The sequence below is a fragment of the Rhincodon typus genome, chromosome 14, assembly GCF_021869965.1.
Source record: "Rhincodon typus isolate 14 chromosome 14, sRhiTyp1.1, whole genome shotgun sequence".
Classification (NCBI taxonomy): domain Eukaryota; kingdom Metazoa; phylum Chordata; class Chondrichthyes; order Orectolobiformes; family Rhincodontidae; genus Rhincodon; species Rhincodon typus.
The window spans coordinates 365,835-377,994 of NC_063345.1; the positions used below are offsets into that span (position 1 = coordinate 365,835).

The 12,160-nt window shown below is 44.8% G+C and overlaps 1 protein-coding gene across 2 annotated transcripts in view; it reads left to right on the forward strand.

The window, feature by feature from the left end:
- Positions 1-1,730: 1,730 nt before the first annotated feature.
- The window catches only part of hprt1 (hypoxanthine phosphoribosyltransferase 1), a 43,487-nt gene continuing 33,057 nt past the window's right edge, over positions 1,731-12,160 (forward strand). The window contains exon 1 of one of the 2 annotated variants that reach the window (XM_048605234.1): positions 1,731-1,750. Coding sequence is in view for 1 of the 2 variants with exons in the window: in XM_048605233.1 (XP_048461190.1) it covers positions 2,176-2,199 (24 nt within the window). In the remaining variant the exon portion in view is untranslated. Of the gene's footprint in view, positions 1,751-2,094; positions 2,200-12,160 lie in introns of those variants that run through there. The other variant, XM_048605233.1, reaches the window with a different exon arrangement.

Genomic DNA, 12,160 nt, shown 5'->3' on the forward strand with positions numbered 1-12,160 from the left:
GACTGGAAGGTGTTGTTGATTATAGTGTACAGAGCGCAGATGCTCCGCAAATCTGTCACTGAGTCTATGTTTGGTCTCACTGATGTAGAGGAGGCCACATTGGGCGCAATGGATACTGTAGACCAGGTTGGAGAATGTACAGGTGAGCCCATGTCAGATGCCGAAAGTTTGTCAAGGGCCTCGTATAGAGGTGAGGGGGCAGGCGTAGGGGCATGTGTAGCACTTCCTGCGGTTGCAGGGAATGGTGCTGGGTGTGGTGGGGTTAGTGGGGAGTGTGGAACAGACAAGATTGTCACGGAGTGAGCAGTCCCTATGAAAGGCACATAGGAGTGAGAAGGGAAATATATCTTTGGTGGTGGGCTCGGATTGTAGATGGGACAATAACCTGGTCGAGGAATATATCACCCCCTGTCCCATCAGCATTAATTTTGCCATTTAACCTCTTATGAAGGACTTTATCAAAAGCCTTCTGAAAATTCAAATACATCACCTCCACTGGTTTTTCCATATCAATCTACTGTTTACACACTCAAAAAACTCCACTGTATTTTTTAAGCATGAATTCTCTTCATAAACCAATGCTGACCCTGTCCCGTCCTGTTTGGGCTAGACAGAGCTAAGTGATTCCACAACCAATAGATCAGATCTAAGCTTTTCAGTCCTGCCACATCCAATCATGAACAGTGGTGGACAATCAAACAACTCACTGGAGAAAGAGACTCCAAAAATATCCTCATCCTCAATGATGGGAGTGCCCAACCATCAGTGCAAAGAAAAGGCTGAAGCATTTGCAAGAATCTTCAGTGGCAAGTAACATTGTGCCACAGAAATGCCAGGCAATGACCATCTCCAAAAAGAGAGAATCTAACTATCCCTTGACTTTCAGTGGCACCACCTCCCCCCCCACCCCAACCACCACCACGATTGACAACCTAAGGTTACCATTGAACAGAATCTGAACTGGACTTGCTGTTAAAATACACTAACTGTAAGAGTTAGTCAGAGGCTAAGAATCTTGAACCGAGTTAGCCATCTCCTGACTCCCCAAAGCCTGTCCACCATCTACAAGGCACAAGTCAGGAGTGTGATGGAATACTCCCCACTTGCCTGGATGAGTGCAGCCTCAACAACACTCAAGAAGCTTAACACCATCCAGGACAAAGCAGCCCCAATTGATTGGCACCACATCCACAAACATCCCACTCTCTCCCCCACTGACGCTCAGTAGCAGCGGTGTGTACTATCTACAAGATGCACTGCAGAAATTCATCAAAGATCCTCTGACAGCACCTTCCAAACCCACAACCACTTCCATCTAGAAGGACAAGGGCAGCAGATACATGGGAATACCACCCCCTGCAAGTTCCCCTCCAAGTCATTCACCATCCTGACTTGGAAATATATTGCTGTTCATTTATTGTTGCTGTGTTGACATCCTGGAATTACCTCCCTAACGGCATTGTGTGTGAACCTGCAGTGGTTCAAGAAAGCAGCTCACCACCACCTTCTCAAGGGGCAACTAGGGACGGGTAACAAATGCTGGCCAGCCAGTGACACCCACGTCCCATGAGTGAATTAAAATAATTGAACTAATGATTGCAGACCCTGGCTCTCTCTTGTCATTGATGGGGGTTTGACAGAACAGCTGTTGAGAGGATGTTTCTGATTGGATGCAGTACTGTTTGGAGATAAGTAGTTGAAACAAAGAGCACTGGACACAATTTGACTCAGATGCTGCCAGACCTACTGAGTATGTGCAGTACTTTTTATTTTGCTCATCTGCAGTTATTTGTTTTGTATTTTTAGAGATGGGGAGGACACAGGATGGTCGGTCTTTGCAAAGTCTGGAGATGAGAGCATTCAATAGGGTTCCAGGTCAACGGCAGGGGATAGGCTGTGGGACCGAAAGGTCAGCTACAGGCACGATGGGCTGAATGGCTTACACAGCGATAGGGCGGGGCTTGGGGTGTCGCCACGATCCAATAGGCTCCAAGCTGGGACCGGTGGTATCACGTGATTAATGAGTGGACCAATCGTGGCTTCGGGTAAAGAGAGCGCCAGAGATCCGGGCTTTGATTGGCCAGCGTGGCCCGGCAGTGATTGGTTGTGATTGGCTGATGGGGTGGGAGCAGGTCTGAGAAGGCGGGGCCTTTGGGGGAGAGAGAGGGAGAGGACATGGCGGCGTCTGACTGTGTGGTGGTGAGTGAGAGACACAGACACAGCGACACAGCGACACAGCTCAATCTGTTCCTAATGTTACCGCATCGTGCCGCGGGGTAGTACACACTCACTGAGGCCTGGGGCTCTGCGGGCACTGCCACATGAGGATACCGTTCGGCCCATCCTCTCTGTGGTGGCACTGTACTCCAGCGTGACCGGATCCCGCGTGATCCACCATCATCCCCCTCCCCCACCCTGTCCCATTGACACCGGGGTTTCCTCCTGAAACCAGAGGAGCGGCAGGGGACAGGCTGGTGTTATATATGTAAATTATATAGAATATGGGAATGTTAAGCAAATTTAGCGACGGAAAGGGATCGGTATATACCGCAGGGCAAGAGTTATAGCTGGGAGAAAGGCAATTATGAGGCGATGAGGCAAGATTTAGGATGCATAGGATGGAGAAGGAAACTGCAGGGGCTGGGCACAATTGAAATGTGGAACTTGTTCAAGGGACAGCTACTGCGTGTCCTTGAGAAGTATGTTCCTGTCAGGCAGGGAGGAAGTGGTCGAGCGAGGGAACTGTGGTTTACTAAAGAAGTTGAATCTCTTGTCAAGAGGAAGAAGGAGGCTTATGTAGAGATGAGGCGTGAAGGCTCAGTTAGGGCACTTGAGAGTTACAAGTTAGCCAGGAAGGACCTAAAGAGAGAGCTAAGAAGAGCCAGGAGGGGACATGAGAAGTCTTTAGCAGGTAGGATCAAGGAAAACCCTAAAGCTTTCTATAGGTATGTCAGGAATAAAAGAATGACTAGAGTAAGATTGGGGCCGGTCAAGGACAGTAGTGGGAAGTTGTGCGTGGAGTCTGAAGAGATAGGAGAGGTGCTAAGTGAATATTTTTCATCAGTATTCACACAGGAAAAAGACAATGTAGTCGAGGAGAATACTGAGATACAGTCTATTAGACTAGACGGGATTGAGGTTCATAAGGAGGAGGTGTTCGCAATTCTGGAAGGTGTGAAAATAGATAAGTCCCCTGGGCCGGATGGGATTTATCCTAGGATTCTCTGGGAAGCTAGAGAGGAGATTGCAGAGCCTTTGGCTTTGATCTTTATGTCATCATTGTCTTCAGGAATAGTGCCAGAAGACTGGAGACTAGCAAATGTTGTCCCCTTCTTCAAGAAGGGGAGTAGAGACAACCCTGGTAATTATAGACCAGTGAGCCTTACTTCGGTTGTGGGTAAAGTGTTGGAAAGGATTATAAGAGATAGGATTTATAATCATCTAGAAAGGAATAATTTGATTAGGAATAGTCAACACGGTTTTGTGAAGGGTAGGTCGTGCCTCACAAACCTTTATTGAGTTCTTTGAGAAGGTGACCAAACAGGTGGATGAGGGTAAAGCGGTTGATGTGGTGTATTTGGATTTCAGTAAAGCGTTTGATAAGGTTCCCCATGGTAGGCTATTGCAGAAAATACGGAGGCATGGGATTGAGGGTGATTTAGCGGTTTGTATCAGAAATTGGCTAGCTGTAAGAAGACAGAGGGTGGTGGTTGATGGGAAATGTTCATCCTGGAGTTCAGTTACTAGTGGTGTACCGCAAGGATCTGTTTTGGGGCCACTGCTGTTTGTCATTCTTATAAATGACCTGGATGAGGGCGTAGAAGGATGGGTTAGTAAATTTGCGGATGACACCAAAGTTGGTGGAGTTGTGGATAGTGCGGAAGGATGTTGCAGGTTACAGAGGGACATAGATAAGCTGCAGAGCTGGGCTGAGAGGTGGCAAATGGAGTTTAATGCGGAAAAGTGTGAGGTGATTCACTTTGGAAGGAATAACAGGAATACAGAGTACTGGGCTAATGGTAAGATTCTTGGTAGTGTGGATGAGCAGAAAGATCTCGGTGTCCATGTGCATAGATCACTGAAAGTTGCCACCCAGGTTGATAGCATTGTTAAGAAGGTGTACAGTATGTTAGGTTTTATTGGTAGAGGGATTGAGTTTCAGAGCCATGAGGTCATGTTGCAGCTGTACAAAACTCTAGTGCGGCCGCACTTGGAGTATTGCGTACAGTTCTGGTCACCGCATTATAGGAAGGATGTGGAAGCATTGGAAAGGGTGCAGAGGAGATTTACCAGGATGTTGCCTGGTAAGGAGGGAAGGTCTTATGAGGAAAGGCTGAGGGTCTTGAGGCTGTTTCCGTTAGAGAGAAGAAGGTTAAGAGGTGACTTGATAGAGACATACAAGATGATCAGAGGATTAGATAGGGTGGACTGAGGGAGCCTTTTTCCTCGGATGGTGCTGGCTAGCACGAGGGGACATAGCTTTAAATTGAGGGGTGATAGATATAGGACAGATGTCAGAGGTAGGTTCTTTACTCAGAGAGTAGGAAGGGCGTGGAATGCCCTGCCTGCAAAAATAGTAGACTCGCCCACTTTAAGGGCATTTAAATGGTCATTGGATAAACATATGGATGATAATGGAATAGTTTAGGTTAGATGGGCTTCAGATTGGTTTCACAGGTCGGCGCAATATCGAGGGCTGAAGGGCCTGTACTGCGCTGTTATGTTCTATGTAATTTGCAGACAATGGTAAGATTGGTAGAGTGATGAATACCAGAGGAGAAGGTTGTTGGTTACAGGAAACTATGGAAGGGTTGTTCAGGTGGGTAGGCCAGTAGCACATGGTATTTAACCCAAGGTGATGCACTCTGGAAGAAGAAACAAGCTGAGGGAGTATTTTAATGAATGGCAGGACACTGAGTAGCTCAGAGGAACGCAGGAATCTTGGGGTAATTATTCACAAATCCCTGAAGTTGGCAGAGCACGTGAATAAGATTGTTAAAGAGGCACATGGGACACTTGTTTTCAATAGAAATGGTATCAGGAGCAAGGAGGTAAATGCTGGAGTTGTACAGTGTGTTATTCAGGCTGCAGCTGGAGTACAGTTCTGGTCACCTCACTACAGGAAGGATGTGATAGCACTAGAGGGGGTACAGAGGAGGTTCACCAGGATGTTACCTGGGATGGAGAAATTGAGCTATAAGGAGACACTAGATTGGCTCAGATTGTTTTCTTTGGAGCAGAGAAGGCTGAGGTGGGGGGGGTTGATTGAGATGTATAAGGTTATGAGGGGTATGGACCAGGTGGTTAGAGGGCAGCTGTTCCCCTTGTTTTAAGGATCAATCATGTGAGAGCATAGTTTTATGGTAATTATATGTCTGCAGAGTCAGTTTGGGTTGAGGTCAGGAACAAGAAAGGAGCAGTCACTTTGGGGGTTTTTTACAGACCCCCTAATAGTTGCAGAGAAGTGGAGGAGCGGATTGGAAGGCAGATACTGGGAAGATGCAGAAGTCACAGGGTTGTAGTCATGGGTGACTTCAACTTTCCAGATATTGATTGGAAACTTTTTAGTTGTAATAGTTTAGATGGAGCGGATTTTGTCCAGTGCGTTCAGGAAGGATTCCTGACACAGTATGTAAATGGACCAACAAGAGGAGAGGCCACTTTGGATTTGGTGTTTGGCAATGAACCAGGCCAAGTGTTAGACCTGTTGGTAGGAGAGCATTTTGACGGTAGCGATCATAACTCTGTTACTTTTACAATAGTCATGGAAAAGAATCGGTCCATACAGCAGGGTAAGGTTTATAATTGGGGGGAAGGGTAATTATAATTCTGTTAGGCAAGAAATAGGTAACATAAAATGGAAACAGATGCTGTCAGGGAAAAGCGCAATAGAAATGTGGAGATCGTTTAAGGAATGCATACTGCGTGTGCTCGATATATTTGTCCTTAGCAGGCAGGGAAGATGCAGTCGAGCGAGGGAGCCTTAGTTCTCGAGAGAGGTCGAATGACTGGTTCAGAGGAAGAAGGATGCTTATGTAAGGTTTAGGAAACAAAGATTGGAAAAGGCTCAAGCGGGATACAAGTTAGCCAGGAAGGAGCTGAAGAAAGGGCTTAGGAGAGCTATAAGGGGGCATGAGAGAACCTTGGCAGACAGGATCAAGGAAAACTCCAAGGCTTTTTACAAGTACGTGAGGAATAAGAGAATGACCAGAGAAAGGGTAGGGCCAATCAAGGATTGTAAAGGGAATTTGTGCACGGAGCCTAAAGAGATAGGAGAGGTCCTTGATGAATACTTTTCTTCAGTATTCACAACTGAGTGGTACCTAGTTGTAGAGGAGGACCGTGTGAAACAGGCTGGTAGGCTAGAGGAGGTTGATGTTAGTAAGGAAGCTGTACGAGGAAGTTGAAGATAGATAAGTCCCCCGGGCATGATGGGATTTATCTAAGGATTCTATGGGAAGCGAGCGAAGAGGTCGCAGGGCCTTTGGCGATGATCTTTTCGTCTTCACTGTCCACGGGTATAGTGCCGGAAGATTGGAAAGAGGCAAATGTCATTGCCTTGTTCAAAAAAGGGAATAGCGATAACCCTGGAAATTACAGGCCAGTTAGTCTTATGTCAGTGGTGGGCAAATTATTGGAAGGGGCTCTGAGAGATAGGAGTTATTGTCACTTGGATAGGCACAGTTTGATTCGTGATAGTCAGCATGGATTTGTGAGGAATAGATCATGCCTCACAAACCTTATTGAATTCTTTGAAGAGGTGACCAAACACGTGGATGAAGGTGGAGCAGTGGATGTGGTATACATGGATTTAAGTAAGGCGTTTGATAAGGTTCCCCATGGTAGACTCATGCAGAAGGTAAGGAGGCAATGGATAGGGGGAAATGTGGCAGATTGGATTCAGAACTTGTTGACCCTTGGAATACAAAGTGGACGGAAAATATTCAACATGGTGCTCAGTTACGAGTGGTGTACCACAAGGATCTGCTCTGGGTCCTCTTCTATTTGTGATTTTGTAAATGAGTTGGATGTAGGAGTGGAAGGGTGGATTAGTAAGTTCACAGACGATACGAAGGTGGGTCGAGTTGTGCATAGTGCGGAGGGCTGTTCTAGGTTACAAAGGGACGTTGATAGGATGCAGAGCTGGGCTGAGAAGTGGCAGATGGAGTTTAACCCTGAAAAGTGTGAGGTGATTCATTTTGGAAGGACAAACTTGAAAGCAGAATACAGGGTTAATGGAAAGATTCTTGGCAGTGTGGAGGAGCAGAGGGATCTTGGGGTTCATGTTCACAGTTCCCTGAGAGCTGCCACCCAGGTGGATAGAGTTGTTAAGAAGGCGTATGGTGTGTTAGCTTTCATTAATGGAGGGATTGAGTTCAAGAGCCGTGAAGTTATGCTCCAGCTATACAAAAGCCTGGTTCAGCCACATCTGGAGTATTGTGTCCAGTTCAGGTCGCCTCATTACAGGAAAGATGTGGAAGCGTTGGAAAAGGTGCAGAGGAGATTTACCAGGATGTTGCCTGGAACGAAGGGAAGGTCTTACGAGGAAAGGTTGAGAGAGCTAGGGCTTTTCTCTTTAGAACGACGAAGGAAGAGAGGTGACTTGATAGAGGTGTACAAAATGATCAGAGGTATAGATAGCGTAGAAAGCCAGAGACTTTTTCCTAGGGTGGAGGTAACTATTACAAGGGGGCATAGTTTTAAAGGTAGATATAAGGGAGACGTCAGAGGTAGGTTCTTTGCTCAGAGAGTGGTCAGGGCGTGGAATGCATTGCCGGAGAGGGTAGTGGAGTCGGCCTCATTCGGGGCATTTAAGCGGCTATTAGATAGGCATATGGATGATAGTGTAAGGTAGGGGTGGAGGTTAGATAGACCTTAGGATTAGGGTAAAAGTTCTGCACAACATTGTGGGCCGAAGGGCCTGTACTGTTCTATGTCCTTTGTAAGGAGCAGGAGATTCGGAGGGAGTTTGGTGGGAAAAGAATTTCACTCGGTGTAGTAGGAATCTGGAACGCACTGCCTGGCAAAGTAGTGGAGGCCGGAAACAAACATTAAAAAAAATTTGGATGAGCACTTGAAATATCATAACATCCTAGGATATGGGACGAGTTCAAAAAATTGGGATGAGCGTGCTTTAGTGGTAGTTACGTCAGTGCAGACTTGATGGGCCAAAGGGTCTTTTGCGTGCTGTATGACTCGGAGTCTGTTGGCCTGTTCTATTATACAATAAGCTCCTGACTGATCTGATGGTTGTCTCAACTCCACCCTTGGTTGTCAAGAGTCAATCATGCTCTGCTGTAAGATTAATGACCAGCTCCACAGCTGTTTGTGCCTTTCAGGGAAATAATTCGTCTTCACCTCTGTTTGAAATGGGAGACCTCTTATTTTTAAACTGTGACCCTCAGTTCTAGTCCCACCCACAAGGAGAGCCAGACTTTCAGCATCTAACCTGTGAAAACCTGTGGTATTATATTAAATCACCTCTCAGATACAGGACATGCCTGTTCAACCGTTTTTCACATGATAAACAACAACCACCCCCACCCCTTAAACCCCATGTCCTCCTTGCATGCACGTAGTTTCGAGGATCAGTTGGCTGAACTTTCTCTGTACATTTTATTCGTTTGCGGGATGTGGGTAACACTGGCTGGGCTGCATTTATTCCTGTCCCTCGTTGCACTTGAGAAGGTGGTGGTGAGCTGCTTTCTTGAACCGCTGCAGTCTATACTCTAGGTTGACCCCAACAATTCCCTTACTGAGGAATTCCAGGATTTTGTCCCTGTGACACTGAAGGAAAGGTGATATATTTGCAAGTCAGAATGGTGAGTGGCTTGGAAGGGAACTTGCAGAAGGCCGTGTTCCGATATATATGCTGCCCTTATCCTTATAGGTGGTGGTGGTCATGGCTTTGGTTGGTAGGTTTTGTGTGAGGAACTTTGAATTCCTGCAGTGCATCTTGTAGATAGTAGCAGCAGTGTGTACTCAATGTTGGTGGTGGAGGAAGTGAGTGTTTGTCTGTGTGGTGCCAATCAAATATTAGAACTTAGCAAAAGAGGACAAAAGGTTGACTTAAAATGAGAAAAAGTCAGACAGCAAACTTGTGGTGAACATAAAAACTGACTGTAAAAGCATCTGTAAATATGTGAAGATATGAAGATTAAAAATAAATGTAGGCCCTTTACAATCAGAAGTCAGGTAATTTAGACAAGTTGAGTGTGGGCAAATACATGGCAGATGGTTTTTTGCTGAAGCATGAGCACTGAATTTTGCGGATTTTATTTTAACAATACAATAGTTTATGAGAAGATTTGTAGCTCGGGTTGTGGATGAGGTTGTAGCCATGCTCGCCGAGCCGGTGGGTTTGGTTGCAGACGTTTCGTCACCCTGCTAGGTAACATCGTCTGTGTGCGTCTAGTGAAGTGTCAGTGTTCTGTCCCGCTTGTTATTTATATGCCTCGGTTTGCTGGGGTGGTTGGTATACTTCCAGTTCTGTTTTTCAGTGGTTTGTACACAGGGTCTAATTCAATGTATGTTTTGATGAAGTTCCGGTTGGAATACCAGGCCTCCAGGAATTCCTTGGCACGTCTCTGTTTGGCTTGTGCGATTATCGATGCGTTGTCCCAGTCAAATTTGTGTCCCTCGTTGTCCGTGTGTAGTGAGACGAGTGAGAATTGGTCGTGTCTCTTGGTGGCTTGTTGGTGTTCGTGTATCTGTATTATCAGTTTTCTTCCGGTTTGGCCTTTGTAATGTTTCTCACAGTCCTTGCATGGTATTTTGTATGTTACCCCGGTTTTGCTGGTTTTGGGTATGGGATCCTTTATGTTCGTCAGTAGCTGTTGTAGGGTGGTTGTTGGTTTGTGGGCTACTCTGATACCTAGGGGTCTGAGTAGTCTTGTGGTCATCTCTGAAATGTCCTTCATGTATGGTAGGGTGATTAGTGAGTCTGGTTGTGTTGTGTCTTCCTATTGTGATCTGTCTCGGAGGTAACAGGCATACTGGAAAAGCATGAAATTACTGCCAGTGCATCCTAGTAGCTACTTTCTTTAACATCCTAGGTCCAGAGGCTGAACTGATATTTAGCCCCATTAGTTTCCCTAGCAGTTTTTCTGTTGTGATAGTTATTGCATTTATTTTCTGTCCTGTTTTTACCCTTTAAATACTTATTAATTTTGGAATCCTTGGTTCGATCCACAACATGTTGTTCTAGGAAAGTTTTCTGAATGCACTCATTCAATTCTTCCTCATGTTTTCTTCTGCCAATCTGACTGCTCTTTCTATGTGAAGAATAGTCACCCATGATTAATGTACTGCCTCCATACCTCCTGATTTATTCCCTGTCCTACCAGATAGCTACTGTTGGGAGCCCTCTCGACTACTCCTACCAGTGACACACGGATCCTCAGACTAGAGTTGCAGACTGGAAATTTATGACAGTGCAAGGAATTTTAGCAGCTCCTGTGTGGAGAATTTTCAATCTGTGGCGGTTGCTCACTCTCAAAACATTTTCTAATCAACTTGTTCGGAGATATTGTAACATACCTCTGGAGCAGGTGGGACTTGAACCTGGGTCCCCTGGTCCAGAGGTATGGGTGACACACAACTAGAATGCTTTTCTCATTACACAATACTTAGTCTTGGATGGCCTGTTTTCTAGTATGTTCCTTAGTGTATCATTCGAGAAAACCATCCCATATATGTTCAAGGAATTTCTCCTCTGCAGTGTTGTTACTAATTTGATTTTCTCAATCTGTATGCAAATTATGTCACCCATAATTACAGACATTCACTTAATCATGCATCTCTAATTTTCTGTTTAATGCCATTTCCAACATCTCCCCTACAGTTTGGGTGTCTGTATATATCCCGACTGGTTTTTATTTTTTGACCCTTGACATTTCTCAATTCTACAAAGAACAAGTTCTACTTCACTATTGTGATAATTTCCTCTTTAAACAGCAGTGCAAGTCCATCATCTTTTCCTTTTTGCCTGTCCTTCATAAATATTGAATACTCTTGGATATTGAATTCCCGTCCCTGGTCACCTTGCATCTATTTCCATGATTTACTTAGAATAGAAATTTATTGTCATGTGTACTTTTACATGAAAAATACAGTGAAAAGTTTTATAAGTTTCCCCATCACAGTGCCTACATCAGTTACAGAAGTCATACATAATAAAAAAAAATGTGAAATTAAGACCAAGTTAATCACAGTAATTTATCCATTTTGCTTTGAAAGCTCTATGCATTTAGGCACAGAACCTCAGGGCTTGTCTTTTTAGCATTTTCTGTCCTGTTCATTTCTTCTCGCTGTTTTACTGTTTGATCCTGGTCTTTGATTTCTTTGCCTATCACTTTTCTTATTCCTTCTCCGTCTTTTGTCATTGTCCTTGATTCCCCTTACTCTGACTCCTTGCATTGGTTCCCATCTCTGTCTCTCGTTTTAGTTTAAAGCCTCTCCAACCACTTTAGCACCAAAGCATCTAGGAACTCTGCCACTGGAGTTCATCCAGTTTCATCAACTGGAGATGTACAGTAACAGTTCCAGGGGTTTTATCAAAATTCAATCACTTTTTAATTTTATCAGTTCTTTATTAAACTATTATTAATTTCTTTCAGTTCCACATTCTCATTAGTCCCCTGGTTCTCCTGTAAATCTGGGAGGTTTCCTTGTGTATCCTCAATGGAAGTGGCACGTTATGTTGGTTTAATTTCTCTGCTATTTTCTTCTTCCTTGTTTATAGATTCTCTTCTCTCTACTGGACCAGCATTTGACTTTGCTCATCTTCTCCTTTATACTTATCTATAAAATTTAGTTTACTTTCGCTAGTTACTTTCATAATTTATTATCCTTCCTTATCAGTGCCTTGTCCTTCCTTTGTTGAATCCTTAAAATGCTGCTATTTAAAACTGTAAAACATTACTTCACACAAAGAGGCCATTCACTATGTTTGACAATGTGGAAAATTACCCAAGTATATCCTGTAAACAAAAAGAAGGACAAATCCAACCCGGCCAATTACCGCCCCATCAGTCTCCTTTCAATCATCAGTAAAGTGATGGAAGGTGTCAGTAACAGTGCTATCAAGCAGCACCTGCTCAGTGACACCCAGTTTGGGTTCCGCCAGGGTCACTCAGCTCCTGACCTCATTACAGCCTTG